The 17,771-nt window shown below is 40.9% G+C and overlaps 1 protein-coding gene across 4 annotated transcripts in view; it reads left to right on the top strand.

Moving 5' to 3' along the window:
• The window catches only part of DPH6 (diphthamine biosynthesis 6), a 228,915-nt gene extending 213,819 nt beyond the window's left edge, over positions 1 to 15,096 (top strand). For all 4 annotated transcript variants that reach the window (XM_079954618.1, XM_079954619.1, XM_079954617.1 and 1 more), the window contains one exon: positions 12,485 to 15,096. In XM_079954618.1, coding sequence (XP_079810744.1) covers positions 12,485 to 12,603 — 119 coding nt within the window. In that variant the 3' untranslated portion in view covers positions 12,604 to 15,096. The remainder of the gene's footprint in view (positions 1 to 12,484) is intronic.
• The last annotated feature ends 2,675 nt before the right edge of the window (positions 15,097 to 17,771 follow it).

Below are 17,771 nucleotides of genomic sequence, written 5' to 3'. Positions count from 1 at the left end.
ATACTTTGTCATTATTATTATTATTATTATTATTATTATTACAGTGGTACCTCGGGTTACATATGCTTCAGTTTACATACGCTTCAGGTTACAGACTCCGCTAACCCAGAAATATTGCCTCGGGTTAAGAACTTTGCTTCAGGATGAGAACAGAAATTGTGCTCTGGCGGCACAGTGGCAGCGGGAGGCCCCATTAGCTAAAGTGGTGCTTCAGGTTAAGAACAGTTTCAGGTTAAGAATGGACCTCTGGAACGAATTAAGTACTTAACCCGAGGTACCACCGTATTGGTATTGTTATTGTTATTATTATTGTTGTTGTTATTATTATTATTATTTGTTTTTTGTACCAAGCCAATACGAATGGGTTGCCCCAGCCACTCTGGGTGGCTTCCAACATAATATATAAAAACACAACAGAGAGACCCTAGAGACCAGAGAGAATCATATGGCAGAACCAAGTTTTGGTATTCTGGTCTTATTCTTAATGGATTGTTGTTGACATCCATATTGTTACTATTTTGTTGTTGGAAGTTTTGCCCTAGTTTCAAAGAGGATGGGATCCAATATTTTAAGCAAGTAAATGATTTGCTTAAGTACAAAAGCATGCTGATATAAAATTGGTGTTACTGTGCTCTGGCGAAGTAATCTATCAAGCCTTCCACCCCACTGGAGGGTTTTTCTCACCCCCTTCCATGTACTAGTGTACATTTTAAAAAATGAGGATCTGTTTCTATTGTTACACACCACCCTCAACCTCTGCCGAGCAGTACTAAGGTTCCAGCGGTTCCAGACGCCCGCCCAGAGTTGTGTTTCCGTTGCAAAATCAAGGAACATAGGAGTCTGCAGTGTCTTAGGAAATATGGTTTATTCACACCTATTTACAGCTGAAACCTTAAATGGAGAGGGTGCAGAACATTACACCTGAATAATGTATCTCATTGCTCCTGTCATAGCTTCAGCAAGCTTGAGTCGAAAGCAGCCAGCCATGGCCCCCGGTCTCTACCAGCCAGTGCACATGGAGTTCTGCCAATTTTTCGTCCCCGTTCCCAGAACACTTGTCAGAAACCTCTGTATAAAAGGACAACTTTTTTCTGTGTCACATCACACCCACGTTGGGCCTGGCCTGGCAGCCTCCCTTTTGGTTACCCGGTAGGGTCTTTTGTCTTGTTAGTGACTTTTGCTGTGGGCCATCAACTCCCTTTGCCTCTCTATCTGGCAGAAAAACAAGCTCAGCCTGTCAACTCACCTTAATTATCAGCACTCTGATTAAATCCCAGCACCCAAAAATCTAGAGGAGTTAATCTGGCACCCTGGGATCTGGGCGATCTCTGTTCCCCCATAACACTATCATAGTAGCTTTAAAACATTTATTTATTTTTTAATCTAGTTTTTATTTAAAATAACTGTTCTCATTATTGGATCACTGGAATTCACGACGTTACTGGGAAAGATTTTTGAACCTCCATTAGACCCTGTCCTCTTCACTGACATGTACTTTAATGATGGGGGCCTGATATTCACTGACAAGTTAGGGCCTATGGCAAATATAGTACCAGTGATGACCACAGATTGGTTTAGAGAGTGGGCATCTTGCTTCATTTTGCAACTGACACCTCTTATTGGATGTTTTATTTCCCTCTAGCAGTACTGTAAGATTATTAAAACTGGATGCTGTGGCCATGGGTCACAGTAGGGTTCCCCCTCCCTCCATGAAACAGGTACAAGAATAAATCACAACAGTGTTTCACTGTGCCTCACAACTTGGCCTTCTTTTTTATGGGGATATCTTCCTTGCTGAGATAAAGGTCACCTCTCCATCACTAGCCCTTCATGTTTCTCAAAAGTGATTAGAACGTCACATCAGTTTCCGTTCTCAGCGCCCTTCATTTAATAAACCCAATATCAGCTAGAGCCAACTTCTGCTTATAGCCTTCTTTGCGGATGTGGCTTAAGGCTTCAGAAATCAAAGTGCTGTTCTCCATAGTAAACACAAAGTAAAGTAGCATGGTGCTGAATCATTACTGATTCATATGCACGTTGTGTGTCATAGATGCCAAACCTCTGAGAGGTTGCCCTAAGCAAATTAGTACGCTTGCATTTGTATGGTTGCAAATTTATTAGCAAAATAAATTTGATGGAGTCACTGCCACTCACTGTCCTAAAAAAAAAAAAAATGGCTCAAGGAACATTCTGATTTGCACACCCTTGGTATTGATTATGATGTTTAGGAAGGGTGTGCAAGTGCCTATTTTTTCTCGAGAGTGACTCAAATGAAATTCCACTAGTTTATTTCACATAAGTCACCAGATACAGTAATAACGACTTCTGGTAATTGCCAAACTAGTTGTGGGATTGAACCTGTGACCTGAGAATGGCTTGCTGTGTATCCCGTAACCAATCCCCTAAGCCATCCATTACCCTCTTCCAGGCAGCTGTGATTAAACTGTTCTGAGAAGTCAAAGCTGGATCAATAGAAATGATCTACAATGAATGAATCATATTTAGCATGTTCAGTGTGGTGGTTGGTGCTTTGGTCACTGCATGTGGTTTACAGTCTTGGGGAAGACTTAATCCTACGACTTTATGGCTGCAGTCCTACATTTAACCTTACTGTAATGTATTGACACAATCAAGAACACGAAATGCAAATAACTGGTAAGACCCATTGCTTCTAACATTGTTCTCAGTAGCTTTTCCAACATAATTCTTTATTGTTCTCAACAATAGAGGCTGGAAAGAAGTATGCCTTTAGGTATGGTTTAGCTTTAGATCCCAGCTTAGCCTTGAACTCAGGCCCAAAGAGGGGCTTATAATGATTAGGATCACAGCAGGTGTGGATGGGAATTTAACTCTTTCTTCCCTTAGTGTAATCTTTTGAAGCTGTTATTTGCTGTGGAAGAGGCATTTTCCTCAGGAATGTAGCAGGGAAACAAAAGGTTAAATCGCAGCCGCTGCCACCCATGCCTGCTGTGATCCCCATTCTTTATAAGCCCACACTCCAGAGGTGCAGAATAAATGTAAAGAGACAATTAATTTCATCTCTGTTTAGGGTCCTCAGTGGCCCTAAGCAAATAATTCTACTTCCCTTCTGTAAAATGGATCTATAGTATATGGAATAATGAGCTAATGAAATTAGCATTTATACACAGTTGTGTTTTCTTGGATATTCAAAGCACTTTGGCAATCATTGAAAGCACCATGGAAAGTCTTAAAGTATTCTTATTTTCTCATATTGCAGATGGGAGCATAAAGGGGATAGAGAGAGTATCTTATTTAAGCCCATCCAATGAGTTTGTAGCCGAAATTGTTTTAAACCAAGAATTTCATGATGTGAAGCTCACACTCTTTATCACCCCAATATATTGGTGTCCACACACCAGATAAAAAAAATTCTAAGCTTAAAGAGTTATGAACATGAAGTTGTCAAATCTTTGGGGACAAAGAGGATAAATTCAGGCACACATGTACAATGTCACTCGGAATCATTCTCTTCTCTAGAGGAAGTCAGAGATTATGCTAGCATCATTCCGCTTGGAATCTCTAGACAACATAAGGTGAGGACAACACATGCTGAGGACAAGCAACATGATATACCTGCAGTTTGCCAAAAAATGGCATAGATTTTGTGCACCTATGGTCAAAGCAAACAGTATTCCATTTCTTTTAAGCATATATTGGTCAGCATTCCATTGTTGTTGTTTTTATCTTCATTCGGCTATTTCCAGCTTTGAAACTATTTGGCATAGAGAGTACGATGATACCCAACAAATGTTGGATTTATTTATTTTTTAAATCATCCTAGGATGTCAGCTCACTTAACAGACACTGTTACAACAGAGTCCATGTGTATCCACTAAAGGACATATTTGCTTCAGTATGTCTCATGACAGCTTCTTAAGGGGGGGAAATATTTAAGTGAATTTAACACTTGTGAAAGGTGCCAGATTGACGGCCCTGGAGAAAAGTCATTGATTTACAGAAGGCACAGGCAGAGCTTTCCAAACACTGCCCTAGCAAAGTTCCCAGCTCTCACCTGAAGGCTTTACTTACCACCTCTCAGATTTTGCAAATCACTGCCAGGTGATCTCAATACTAGCTAGTGCTTTGGGATTGTGTACCGCGATAAGCAGTTGTAAATCAGTCACAGGAAAGAAAAGGCAAAGGGTTGTGTCTCCTCCAAATGTGCTGCTCAAGCTGATACAATTTAGTATATGCAGGTTCACTGGGGGGAAATCTGCATTGCCAGCATGGCACAACTAATTACAAGCGCAAACCCGCAGAAGGAAGCATTAGTAGCAGCGTGTACAGGTCAGGTCAACGTTTTATATAACGAAATGTGTGGGAATAGCAGGAGGGAGGTCCCCCCCCCCATCTCGTTAATAACTTGGCTCTGGCTCACTCATATCTATCCATATAATACCGTATTTCTCAACTTGCAACACATCAATACCACTCCTTCAAAATTCAGAATTGTAGCTTACATGCCAGTAGCCATATACCCTTGAGAGTCTCAAATATCACTCAGGCCCCATAGAACTAGTGTGTAGGGGAATTTGTATCAATCATTTGATGAATAATGGATGTGGTGTTTTACTGGTGTTACTTTCTTAGTAATCATAGAGACTGGTCTTCGAAGTATAGCACTCATGAACACCATTCCACTGAAGTGTGTACTTTGTGGCAGTAAGTGTAATTTTATAGTCAAAGGGTTGAATTCAACCAAGACCCCACTTACCTAGGAGTAAGACCCATTCAGTTCCATAGGATGTTCTTCTGACTAGGGATGGTTAGAATTGCACTGTAGGTTACATTCAGAGTAGACTCATTAAATTCAATGGGAACAACTAACTCAAATCCATTTATTTCAGTAGGTCTTTTCTGGGTGTGACTCAGACAACATCTCAAAAGTTAAAGCCTAGTCTTTGTCCTCTAATCATCGTTTATACACATCTTTCAGAGGAATTCTAGGTTAATGCAAGATTCGTGTCATGAATATGAACTCTTCTCTCCCCTAGACACCCACCCAAGAAAAGCTTCTTAATTCTTCATTCAACTAGCCATATTTGATTGTGCTGAGCATGTGCACACAAGTCCAAAATAACAGCACATGCGACTCCATCTTAATGAAGTCAGCAGTGCCTTCTTAGTGTTGGCACCCAGGTTTTGGAATTTCTCCCAGGTCCTTTTGCCACTCCCTATCACTATTGTCTTTCAGGCACTGGCTGCAAACTTTTTCTTTTTAGAAAGACCATATTGGATTTATATTAACTGATTTATTAAGGATACAAAGTATGCTGAGCAGAATCCAAGACAGTTGCCTCTTTACCTGAAGTGGGCTAGAAGGATCCTGTGAAATATAAATATAAATCCATTATGCTCTACACTTGAGGGATTATGTAGTCCGCATATGCCTCACACCATATACAGGTGTTTTTTTTCTCCACAACAGTATGTGAATCAGCCCTTTTGTCTCAGCAAGTATAACTGAAAGCTCTCTTAAGTGAGGAGTGGATATATCAGACCAATCTGTTTCATGTGGATAATTTTGATGAGACTCAAGGCTGATTTAATGTCCAGAAACACCAAACAACTAAGAAGAGATACTTCTCACAATAATCTTGAGGAGATAGCAACATTCTGTGACATCTGTATCAATGACTATGGTGGTGGTAGAGCTTGGGTTTTTTAGTTCGGAAACTGCAGTCTGAAAAGAAGGGTTCTTTGCTGTCATTGTTTCTGCTCTGAAGCGGTGTGGTATGATTTTGGGTATCCATAGAAAAGAGAAGGCGGTGTGGCGGTGGGGTTGTTGTTTCTTAGATTTGGTTTAGTCACCGTCAAGTCTTCATGGAAAGAGAAAGGGGGCTGGTGTGCTCCCACCTCTTTTGTCTTGAATTACAGGGTTTAGTGAGCACAAATCCTATAGAGTCCACAAAGCTCTAATTAACACCTACAGTGAAAAATCTATTGTTAAACTGGTCATTAAGCAAACTTTACTGTGGAAAAAAAAGAAGTTAGCATGGTGGCCTGATAAAAGGATGTACTGTGTACGATGACAGGCCCATAATTGAACCTTCTCTAAAAATAACATAAATGCTTTACAGGGTTTTTTATTTATTTATTAGGCTCTGGGGGAAAATGGTAACCATCTACTTAACTTTAAAAGAAAGTCAAGAATTTTTCATTTCCTCAGCAAATGACTCAGCTCTTAGAAAGCACAATTGCCATAAATGTTAGTGCTCTCCCTACTCATGACAATAGTATCTGTCTTTTCCCTTACAGACTTGCAGGCCAAATGATATCATCTTCTGAGGCCCTTCTCGGGGTGCCCCACTGCCCTTGACTCTCTGAGACAGAGATATGTGGTTTCTCCTGTGGTGGTTCCCCAGCTGTGGAATTTACCTGACACTCAATAATCATTCTGTTCCTGAAAGCTTATAAATATGAAGTGGCTTTATTGCCTATAGTTTATCTATATTTATTGCTGCCTTTAACTGGAGGCTTAAAAAAAAAAGGAAAGGCAGGATGAAAAATATATTTAAAATGAAACAAATAATTCTCTTTCTCATTTTTGAGAAGAGTATGGCCTCTCTGGCTTGTGTGATCTCTCTGACCTTACTGGCCTTGCTGCATTTCATTGGAAAGACAGTGACGCCAGTTTTTCTGCATTTCTGCTCCTTTAGTAACTTGGATGAGGCAGAAGAGCCTTGATTTTATTCTGGGACAAAAACCAGGTGTGCAGTTGAACTGCAAGAAGCCATTCTGGGTCAGAGGACAGCAAGATAAGGCCTTTGCTGAGACCTATTAAAGTGCATGAGATAGTTCTTCTTGCACGTCTTAGAGACTGAGGGAGGTCACTGAGGGTACCTTCAATGAAGACTGGCCTGCTGTCCGGACAAAGAAGGAAAGGAACTAAAGTTTACATTCCCCAACTGACTCCCTTGTGCTCAGGTCTGCCTGGAAACCAAATTGTGTCTGGTTTCCAGGAAGAGGAATGCCACTTACATGCGCTAAAGAAGAAGAAGAAGAAGAGTTTGGATTTGATATCCCGCCTTTCACTCCCTTTAAGGAGTCTCAAAGCGGCTAACATTCTCCTTTCCCTTCCTCCCCCACAACAAACACTCTGTGAGGTGAGTGGGGCTGAGAGACTTCAAAGAAGTGTGACTGGCCCAAGGTCACCCAGCAGCTGCATGTGGAGGAGCGGAGACGCGAACCCGGTTCCCCAGGTTACAAGACTACCGCTCTTAACCACTACACCACACTGGCTCTCACTGGCTCTCTAAAGAGGCTAATAGCAGTCAATACTGAACAGGAGGGTGGGTGGTTCACTGGAGCTTCTCAAGTACTTCCAACAGCCTGTCTTCTGGCTTCAGATCTATCAAATGGCCAGGGCTGGGAGCAGGACACAGTGTTGTCAGTAGCTGCCAGGACCCATTAATGTTGACCCATTTGACCCATCTGCCCATCCTCCATTGAGGATCTATGAGGTGGCGCTGAGTACATCTGGCAAACCACCCTGCCTGCTCACTTTCTCACAGTGCCCTAAAGAGCCAATGAAGCATCATTCTGGGGCATTGTGGGAAATGGAAAACGCTGGACATCTTCCCGGCCATTGCCACCAAGTTCATGACTGGAGAAACAGAATGAGAGGCACCTTGTTAGGTGACCTATTATTATTATTTATCAAACCTAATAACAGCATTAGTTTCCCTTCTCTTTGTTGTAGAGGGCAGGCAGAGCAATTGAACTCTCTGGCCAGTGGAGTCTATAAAGCTTTGGTCTTCCACTGGAAGAGCCTGGGCGGTGTGGCTAAAAGGTGTTAAATTCCTCAAAAGCTACACAGTGAGTGTCTGTGGGCACAGAGTGTGGCCCTCTTGTGTGAGAGAGAAAAGGAAAGTGATTGGGCTGCCATAAGTGAAAAATTGGGTGAGAACGGTCGCTTGGACCATTGGTTGTTTAATCCGTTAGAATGATCTGCATTTGTTTTTTACCTAGGTATTTGGTAAAATTGGAAATTTACATTTTTGTCCCCATTGTAGTTTTGCCAGTTTCCCTTATGGTTAATCTGTTGCTTGTTGGGCCTGCTTATGTGATTTTTGTAAATTTTGTATATCCTGTTTACGGCTACAGTGACAGGCTGCAATCTGAAACCACCCTGAGATGCTTGTCTAAAACCCATTCAGTTCCAATAATATTAAATATGTTTAAGTGTAAGTCTTTCTAACGTGACTTAGAAGTAAAAATAAAAAATTGAATAGCCCTTTTTGGTCCAAGCGCCTTGTTGACAGTCAGCCACCCCTCTGAGGACAACATGCCAGCATTGGGTGTGGCTAAGGTGTATATGTGTGTGCACATGTGCACTTGCACCGCACATGTGCAATCACCACATGTACAGCAGATCCTCTCAGCAGGCATACAGGTACACAACACACACTCCCTCTCTCTTCTCAGACATGCACAGGGACACACACAGGGACACACAATCAGCTTTTCTAGCACCAGGGGTGGAGAGGCTGACTTGTGTGCTGCCTTTTGCTCTTAAAGAGCAGACAGACGGCTTTATCTGCAGTCCTAGTACTGCAATGTTGAGCACTGTGATGGGAGGATCTCTAAAGAGCAGGCAGAGTGCTTTATGTCCTGAACAGATTGGGAGATACAGCTTCCTGGGGCTGGCGGGCCATTTTCTGCGGGTTGGTTCCCACCCCCCATTTTAGGCTGTAATCCTGTACTGTACAGCCTTATCTAGGAGCAAATCCTGTTGCACTCAGCGGGGCTTACTTCTGAATAGACATGCTTAGGACGCACTGTTAGACCCTTTTATCAGGAAATAATTAAGTGGCAAGTAAGCTTATTGGCTTCCAGAGAATTATTTGGGAGTGAAAAGCAATCCACCTTAAGAGCAAACTTAAAAGGAAACAAGATTTGTTGTCTTTTTAAAACCACGTTCAGCAACCTGAGATGCTGCGACAAAACAGTTCATTTGTGCAGAAAATATATTTCCTTTCCTGCTACTGTTATTTTACCACAAAGTCAGAGATGCTTTTTTAGAGGCCTCGAGCTTCCTCAAGTTTCACGTTTTCATTGCATAGCTGATCATTTAGGGGACAGGCTTGTTCCAGACAGCTTTAATTAAACTGTGCTGCAAAACCAGATATAGATCAATGGAAATGATCCATAACAAGAGGCTAATCATGTATTTAGCAGTGTTCAGTCCAGTTCAATCACCTTCTCCTGTTTCTGTGGCTTTACATTCATGTGGCAAAGGCTGAGTGTTTGCATGTATTTTTTTCTTCTTAATCCATCCCATTAGTGGCCATATGCTTGGGCTTCAAGGGAGACAAGACCTGTCTGCAATCTGCCAGGGATTTAGAGACATCAATAATTTGTGAACAGTCATGTTGGTACTGGTCGAAGGGTTAAGTGCTCAGCACGCCAGGGGCACCTCTGTGGGGAATGAAACTCTTAGTTGACTGTTAGGAACCTGATCCCCTGTGAAGCTTCTCTTCAAAGCACATGCTGCATGTCAAATCCATACAGCTGAAGCAATGGAGCTTTATTAGCTCTGGGATTTAAAGACCTGTGCTAAGTGATATAACAGTGTATTTGGTTAAAACACAGAGAGGAAAGGTAGCAAAAGGAGCATGGCAGGGACAAATGAAGAAAAAAATTCTAGTACTCTGGCCTACAATTGTGCTCTTTCTGAAAATGTCCCTCCTCCGCTTTCATTTCAGAGGACAGAGACTAGTCCTTGTGTTTCTCTGCTATAGCTGCCAATGGCAGGAGCCTTGTTTCTGATCTAAGGCATGGATTTGGTTTAAACTTGCACTTAAGCAACAGCTTACTGCACTGCAGCCATTGTATAATGTTAATAGAGCAATCTGCAGGAAAGCATATTGGCCCTCTCTGCCTGAATTAGCTTACATAAAAGCCATCAGGATGACATTATATGTGTGTATCTTTTTTCCTTTCTAGTGGGGAACACTTAAGTAGCTAATTTGTGATTAGTGTGCACTTTAAATCTCAGAACATAAAAGTATTTCTCTCCCCTCCCCCTTCTTCCTATCCTCATAGGTTTCAGTTTCTAAAGGCTGCAGTAGTTTTGCCAAATATTCTGTCAGGAAATAAAATACTTTACTTTTTTGATGTGGTTTTAGTATTGGGCAATTGCTTAATTGAGTGATAAAAATTAAATTTAGTGGAACTTTTGTTTCAACATATTCAAGGAAGAGAAATGGATGCAAATAATGCATGGGTTGACAGCTTCGCTCCCAGTCCAATGATAGCCCACTGAAAGCAACAAAAATTCAAAAAACAGTGGCAGGCTTATGTGCCAGTGATTTCACTGGGAGAAAGGCAATGCTTTTGCTAGTTTGTGCTCTCAATGGGTTGCCTCTCATCCACTTGACAAGTGTGTGCAAATGTAACTGCCGTGTACATTTCCAGTTGCCTCATTGCAATGGTGCTTAGCTGACCCTGAATGAGCGCATTGCTGGAAAACATAGACCAAGTTGTTTTAAACATGGAACATGAAGTCCTTTTGACTTCTGAGGCAACTATTGATCTTGGGTTCAGCTCAGTCAATATTCACCTCTAACATCAACCATTTCCATCTGTTAACCCCTTCCAAGCGATGCAATATCTGCATGAGAAGACCTTGGACAATGCTCTATTCTCATAAAGCTATTAAGTAAAATAATAATAATCACCAGCAGCCGCATATCGTTTCTGAATGGCATGGGTTGTTGACAGCTCTGAAGTCGTATGGAAAGGATAATATTTTCTGTCTATGTTGCTAAGCTTTGTAATGGTATGAAACATTGCATTACTACACTTGCAGTATTGTAGAATCTGACAATGGGAGGCCAGTTAAAAGCCAAATCTAGCATCTTCCCCCCTCACCAGTGTCCTTCAGATTTGTGCTCTGCTGCACAGATATAGAAAATATTTTTAGCCACAAAAGTGCAACATAGTTTAGTAACTACCACTTTCCTTAAAAGGATGCACTATAACTTGATTAAGAAAAGGAGTGTTTCTTGCAATTACTTTCCCATCATTTTCTTAAATTATCCTCATACATTATTTGAATGAGCTGGATTTGTGGTAAATCTCATGAAATCTATTAATTAGCCCGTGGATCTCAGCATCATGAAACATTGGAGGGGCAGTCATATTTGCCAGCAAATAAATAAATTTGTTGAAAAACAGTCTTGAATTGAGTTCTTAAAAAAAAGTTTATTAAACAAAACAAAAAAGAAGCGATACAATATAACACCTAGTTAACTGTTCACAAAATGACATTTCACATTTCTACACATTTAAGAAACATTCATATTGAGGCTGCATTGTTATTTGCACTTACAGTTAATTCCAATGAACAATGGGGGGTTACTTCTAAACAGGCACATGTCTGCACTGTAAAAAAAATCTAGGAGGAATTTTTTTGGGAACTCATCTTATTTCTTTGGAGGTGAGTGTTAAAGATAAATCTGCATTATGGCACTGCCTTATTTGCTCCCTCTCCCTTATTAATTAATTGGATACACCACACCTTCATTACTAATCTGCATTTCTTGTATATCTGACAAGAAAAATAAAAATACAAAATTTGTCTCATTCTGCGTACATACACAGCCCATCTGAAAACAATGAAACAGCAGCATAGTGCAGAAGATAAAAACTGCAATCAGAATAAAAACCCAAATCTGCTGAAAAGGGTTTAAAAGCCTAGCAAAATATTTGCCTGCCCCTGAAGTGATAGCACTTGGCCCCTGTTGATTATGAGGGTACCCAGAGAAGAGCCTCGGAAGAAGATCTCAGTGCGTGACTGGATTGGTATAGGAGAACCAGCCTAATAATAAAAGACTTGCACACAAGTATTATCAACATAAACCTAAGCATATAGAAATGCAACATATTTCAAGAAGCCTATAATAAACCAGTAAATAAGAACAAAAGCAGAGTACTAAAAATACACAGTACACAAATAGGAGAATATTCATAAATAAATGCTAGTTGGCATCAAAGCTCGTTGACTGCTTTTGTCTATTGCCAGAGCTCATGTCTCAGTCTCCTGTCCGTGCTATAAAAAAATCAGATGACAAGAACTATAAAAGAGGATTGTTTACTTCTACATTAATTACATAAACAGCTTGCATTTGGAACCAACTTGCAGGTTCCAAGTTGTCTTTATTTTATTATTTATTAAATCACAGTACCATTTGTGTGGTTGAGGCAGTTTTTATGTACAGCACATCATAGAAAAGAAGTACTGGAAATTATGATATTACCAAGTTCCTGGCTTTTCAACCAACAAACTAGGATGAAACTGTGGGGAAAGCTCTCCTGCATTAAGCCGCAATCTGAACTTCTGCATAAAATGTCAAAGGAGCTGTGCTGAATCATACCAAAGGGATTTTTTTGGTTATGTTGTTTTTGAATGCTTAAATGAGTTGAAAGGTATCAATGGATCTGTTTATTTATCTTGCAGGGCTCCGAGGACATCTCGAAGAGCAAATGGGCAGGAAAACACCAGCTCTAATTATGGTACCTGTGATGGATTTACCCAGTAACAAAATTATTCACATAGTGTGTTGGCTCAGCCAGTAGCTAAACACTGAGCATTGGCCTATTCATTCCACTATAAAAGCAAGAAGACATCACGTGACCGTACTGAAAATGATGGTGGCGCATTAACAAGCAGGCCTGTCTGTACCTGAAACTTTTGGCAAAAGATACCATTTTCCCCATTTTTCAGCATGGGAGTTTTGGAATATGGTATCTGACAGGGAATTTAAATGTCACATCCATAACTCCATAATCTCTCCTGCCTTGTATCTTTCATAACCAAGATCAGATCATACTCCATTGCTTTAACATAACCTTTATAGAAGACTGCTAAATTTACGTGGAAAATCCCTTAATTACATTTATACATCCTTTGATAGTTTTGGGGAAGATTCTCAACATGTTGCCCTTAATTGGTAATTTCCTCATACTGGTGTACCTTCTGTTGATCAGAGTCTTGTTTCAAGGGAATGCACTATTTATGCTGACACAGCCCTGTTAAGCTTAATGTACTGTACTGTCATAAGTACAGTAAATGGCCCCATATTGCCTGAGATCCAGAGTCCTGTACACACATGAGGATCCCATCATTAGCTCTGAGAGGAAAACAGCTGCCAAAGCTCAAGGGGCTCATTCATGCCCCATAGCAGACTGCAGGAAAACCTAACTGAGTACTCAGAATGGATCCACTGCCAATTTGTTGTAAAAAATGAAGCCTCCAGAGAGTGCCTATTAGTATTCATAGCATGCAAATACAAATCCATCGCCGCAGCTCCAGCATTACTGGTACAGCCTTCCCTAAATAGACATTTCCGGGGAGGGGCATCTGCAAAAGGCCATCTCCTGCCTCGCAGACAAGATGGGAGAGCTTTACCAGGCAGCAGTGGCAGCTTCAACTCAGCCTCCTGGCATGGTGGCAGATCTCTAGATTGGGATTACCAAATGGAGCCTCTTGACTCGGGGACTTTTCCTCCTCCGCTGCACACTTTGTCACATGTGATGGTAGTGGCAGCACATGTTCAGACATCAGCTTCTGCCTGGGGGGGCATCATCAGCTAGATGTCTGCCATTGAAACTAGACCTTCTAGCAGCATGCCTTCAGACAGGGATTAACTTCTCAAAAGTCATTTGGACAATTCTGGACTGCAGTTGGTGCAAATGGAGTTAAACTTGGTGCACTTACAGAATATGGAAGCCACTCTGTTCAGTAATTCCATGGAGAATCTTTTCGCTAAACCAAGGTCTGAATTTTGCTCCCATTGCCTTTAATGTATTATTACATGACTTTCTTATGGATCTGGCTGCCAGGATCTTCCTGCAGCCATAAGATAAAAGTTTTGCCTTGTGCAAATTTCTGATTAAATTGATCCTGCTTTGAACTGAGCTTCTGGCTGTGTTTTACAGCATTTTACAAGCAACCCTTTTCTCACTCCCATCAGACAGTTGTTGAGGGCTGGATGCCCCCTAGAAACTTTCGCAGCCCAAAATTTATGTGAGTGAATTATACTCACAGGCTTAATTTGCCAGTATCTGCAACAAGCCCACAGCTGAAACCCACTTTGTTTCGGTGAGGCTGTGCCCTGCTGCTGTGAATGTATTAAGAGGTTTCTCCATTGCTTCATCCCATATTGATTATGGCACAGGGACATTCCATCTGAAAGCAGCAAAGCAGCTCTTTATACTTCATTGGATGGAGAAGTTTTAAGCACATCACAGAATTGTAGAGTTAGAAAAGGGTTGTGTGGGCTATCAGATCCAACCCACTAGTTCAGTGCAGTAAATCTGGAGCTACAACATTCCCCACGTGTCTGCCCAGTTTCTGCCTTATGTACAATAAGAAAGAGGACCCACCTCTCTAGCTAATTTTTTCTATTGTCAGACTCTGATCCCTTCAAGAATTTTCTCCTCGTGTTCAACCCAAATCTACTCTCCTGTAGCTTAGGCCCATTCAATCTAGACTTTGTCCTAGTCTGTGTGGCAGAACGTTATCCAGGGCAGAATACAACTAAACACTTATCCAAGCAGTTTTGCCTGAACAGCAGAACTTCACCGCCCTATTTACTTCCTCTGTGTCCCTGCTCCAGAAGGTTGGGGGGGACCCAGAACTTATTTAGGGGGCTCAATAGGAGATAAGAAAGGGGGGAAGTTCTGTTGCACAGCCCAAAGTGCTTGCATTAGTGGAGCTGTTAAGTATTTGTAGACCTAAAATGAAAGCATTTTTAGGTAGCATAAGACAGGTCTCAATGGCTCCATTTTGATTATGGAACTACTTGTCCTACAAGGTATGGCTGCCCCCGCTCCCTCACTGTTTTCCATTGTTTACTAAAGACAATTTCATTCTAGCAGACTTTTCTGGTATGTGACAGATAAAAAATTTTGCTTCATTTTGACTGCTGGGTTTGTCTCCTTGATCTATGTGTTTTCTATACCTGTTTTCACAAATTTGTAATATTTTAAGTTGTGAGCCTGCATGGTGCTGCTGCAATGGGAGTACAGGACTTCAACATTTTAATAAAATAAATGGTTGTGGTTGTTGTTGTTGTTGTTGTTTAAATTTGTATACCACCCTATACCTGCAGGTCTCACAGGATAAAATCACAATATAAAAACACAAAATACATAATCAAAATAAAAGCAAGGACAACCCAATAAAATAAAAAGGGTTTCCTTCAGTCCTCTCTTCTTTAGACCAGGCATGCACAGTCCCTTAAGCCTCTTGTATGCCTTGTTTTCTGTTCCATAGCCCATCTTCATTGCCCTCCTCATAATCAGTTCCAATATGCCTGTATCCTTCTGAAAGTGCAGCACAGGGTCCAGTACTCTGAATGAGGTCCTAGTAACACAGAACCAAGTGTGACTATTATTTCACAGGACTGGAAATCTATGGGTGATATCCATATGCTGATGGAAGGGAATCCATTAGCATAACGGAGAAGAAGGCAATTTCCAGTTTACCCCTCCCTATAGTGCCCTACATACCCCCTAAACCTGCTCTTGGCAACCCCCAGCACTGTGGAACAGATACAGAGGGAATCACAAGGGGGAAGGAAAATTGGCAAAAATTGCCTCCCCACTTCCTCTGACAGATTCCAGCCATAATTGGATACCACTCTACGGTTTTATTAATGGATACCTAAATCGCATTAGACTTTTTTGCAGCCTCATCAGATAGCTGACTCATATTCAGCTTGTGATTGATTATAATCCCAATATCCTTTTCATGTGTACTACTGACAAGTCTTTTTGAAAGAGGAAGGCATAGGCGTGCTTAAAAATTGTCCCAGCACAGCCTGAATGTTGGAGGTCACATTTCTTTTTCTTTCTTTTCTTTAGTGAACAACACCGTGCTGTAAACCAATGTACTGGCACATCGGTCAAAAGCAATATTTATTTTAATCTCTACAACTTTTTCATAACTGGCAAATGACTGGGGTATGTTAGTTAAACTTTTTAACCCTAGCATATCATCTCTCTCTCTCTCTCTCTCTCTCTCTCTCTCTCTCTCTGTTTATCCCCACCCCACCCCCTTTCATATATTGTGGCACTGAAATAATTTTGCAAATGATACAGGCTTTATATTTATCAAGACAGTTTTAATCTCATGTTTCTATCTTTTGTTGCTTCAGAGCAAAGAGTGAACAGGCAATAAGTTAACAAACAGAAAATGGGATGAAGGTCAAAGCTTTCAAGTGTGTCTGAGCTGGCTCACAGCTACTCCTGAAAAACGCAGCACTATGATCTGCACTAGGTCCACATTTAAAACAGCATTGGTTAAGGGTTCTGAGAGTTGTTAGGAGACTCCTATTCCCTTCAGAGAGCTGCAATTCCCAAAATTATCTGAGAAAAGAGATGGATTATTAATTCTTGGTACCTTTAACAAACTACTGCTACACCTGCTGAGTCTGAGGGCCCTTCTCCTGCCTCTCTCCACCAGGCCTAGGACTGATAGACTACAAAAGGACAGCTGCTGCGCTGCCCAGCAGAGATACTGGTTACATTCTTTTAAACTGCTTTTTAATTGTGTGTTTTTATAATAATAATAATAATAATAATAATAATAATAATAATAATAATAGTTTTTAATTGTTTCTAACTTTTTGTGTGTGTGGAGGGCTGTTTCTCTTTATATTTTGATTGTGTATGTTGTGTTTTTATATTGTAATTTTATCTTGTAAACTGCCCTGAGACCTGCGGGTATAGGGTGTTATATAAATTTAATAAATAATAATGATAATAATAGTAATACAGCTACCAGGATTCTTTGGAGGAAGTCGTGGCTGTTTAAGGGGGTATAATACTGCTTTGAATGTATTTTGCAGATGGGGCCTGGCCTGTTTTTTTTTGTACAAGCCAGCTTCATTTCCATCTTGGGGAACCTCCTGCAGATGCAGAACGGCGAATAACCGAAAACAACAGAGCAGCAATTGCTATCAAAGAACTCTAGGGTAGCATCATAAAGGAACTGGGAGGAGTTCATAACATAGTTCTTTGCCACAGCAGCTTCAACTCTCCCAAATCTAGGGCACTGCTGATGTGGGAAGAAGCTGCATCATGGGCAACCATGCCCTACGGCCTGGGTGTTACCCCAGTGGTCCAGGAAGAAGCTGTGCTTCTGCATCTCCCACATTACTTGAGTAACATCCCTATGTTGGATTGCGTCCCATGTGTGTATCTGGATAGCTCAGTGGTTTCCATCACATCCGAGGAGCCTGGAAACTGTTTCAAGCATATTTCCTCCTCTTACTTGTAATATTGCTTTCATTTTAAGAGAAAGGTATCAAGGTGCTATTTATTTGTATAACCTGCACAAATGATGGCAGGCTTTCAAATATGTCAATATGTGGTGTGGTTTTTGTTGCTGTTTTCAAAATAATAATGCCTACTATTTGAGTTTCAACCCTTTTCCAACCATTTTTAATGTCTACTTATAATTTTATATTGGGTGCAAAAAAACCCACTGGTCTAGGCAGGGGTTGACAATTGAATAAAAGGAAACTTATAAAGGAAACTTTATGGGAAGGCTTCTGATAACACTGACTTTTTGTCTTTGGAATATTTCACATTTGTTCCCTGTTGTATATCAGCCAGGTTTGCTGAGTTTTTAAACAGGAACAAGGCAATTTGTTCAATATTGATATGCAAGTTAGGTGCTGCTTCACTTAGAGACCCGGGACTTACACAACAGAAGAAAGCGTCTTAACACCTTTTTA

Source organism: Podarcis cretensis (genome assembly GCF_951804945.1).
Source record: "Podarcis cretensis genome assembly, chromosome: 1".
In the NCBI taxonomy this organism is placed as follows: Eukaryota; Metazoa; Chordata; class Lepidosauria; order Squamata; family Lacertidae; genus Podarcis; species Podarcis cretensis.
The sequence above is the reverse complement of the archived record's forward strand: the minus strand, read 5'-3'. Positions and strand labels throughout refer to the sequence as shown.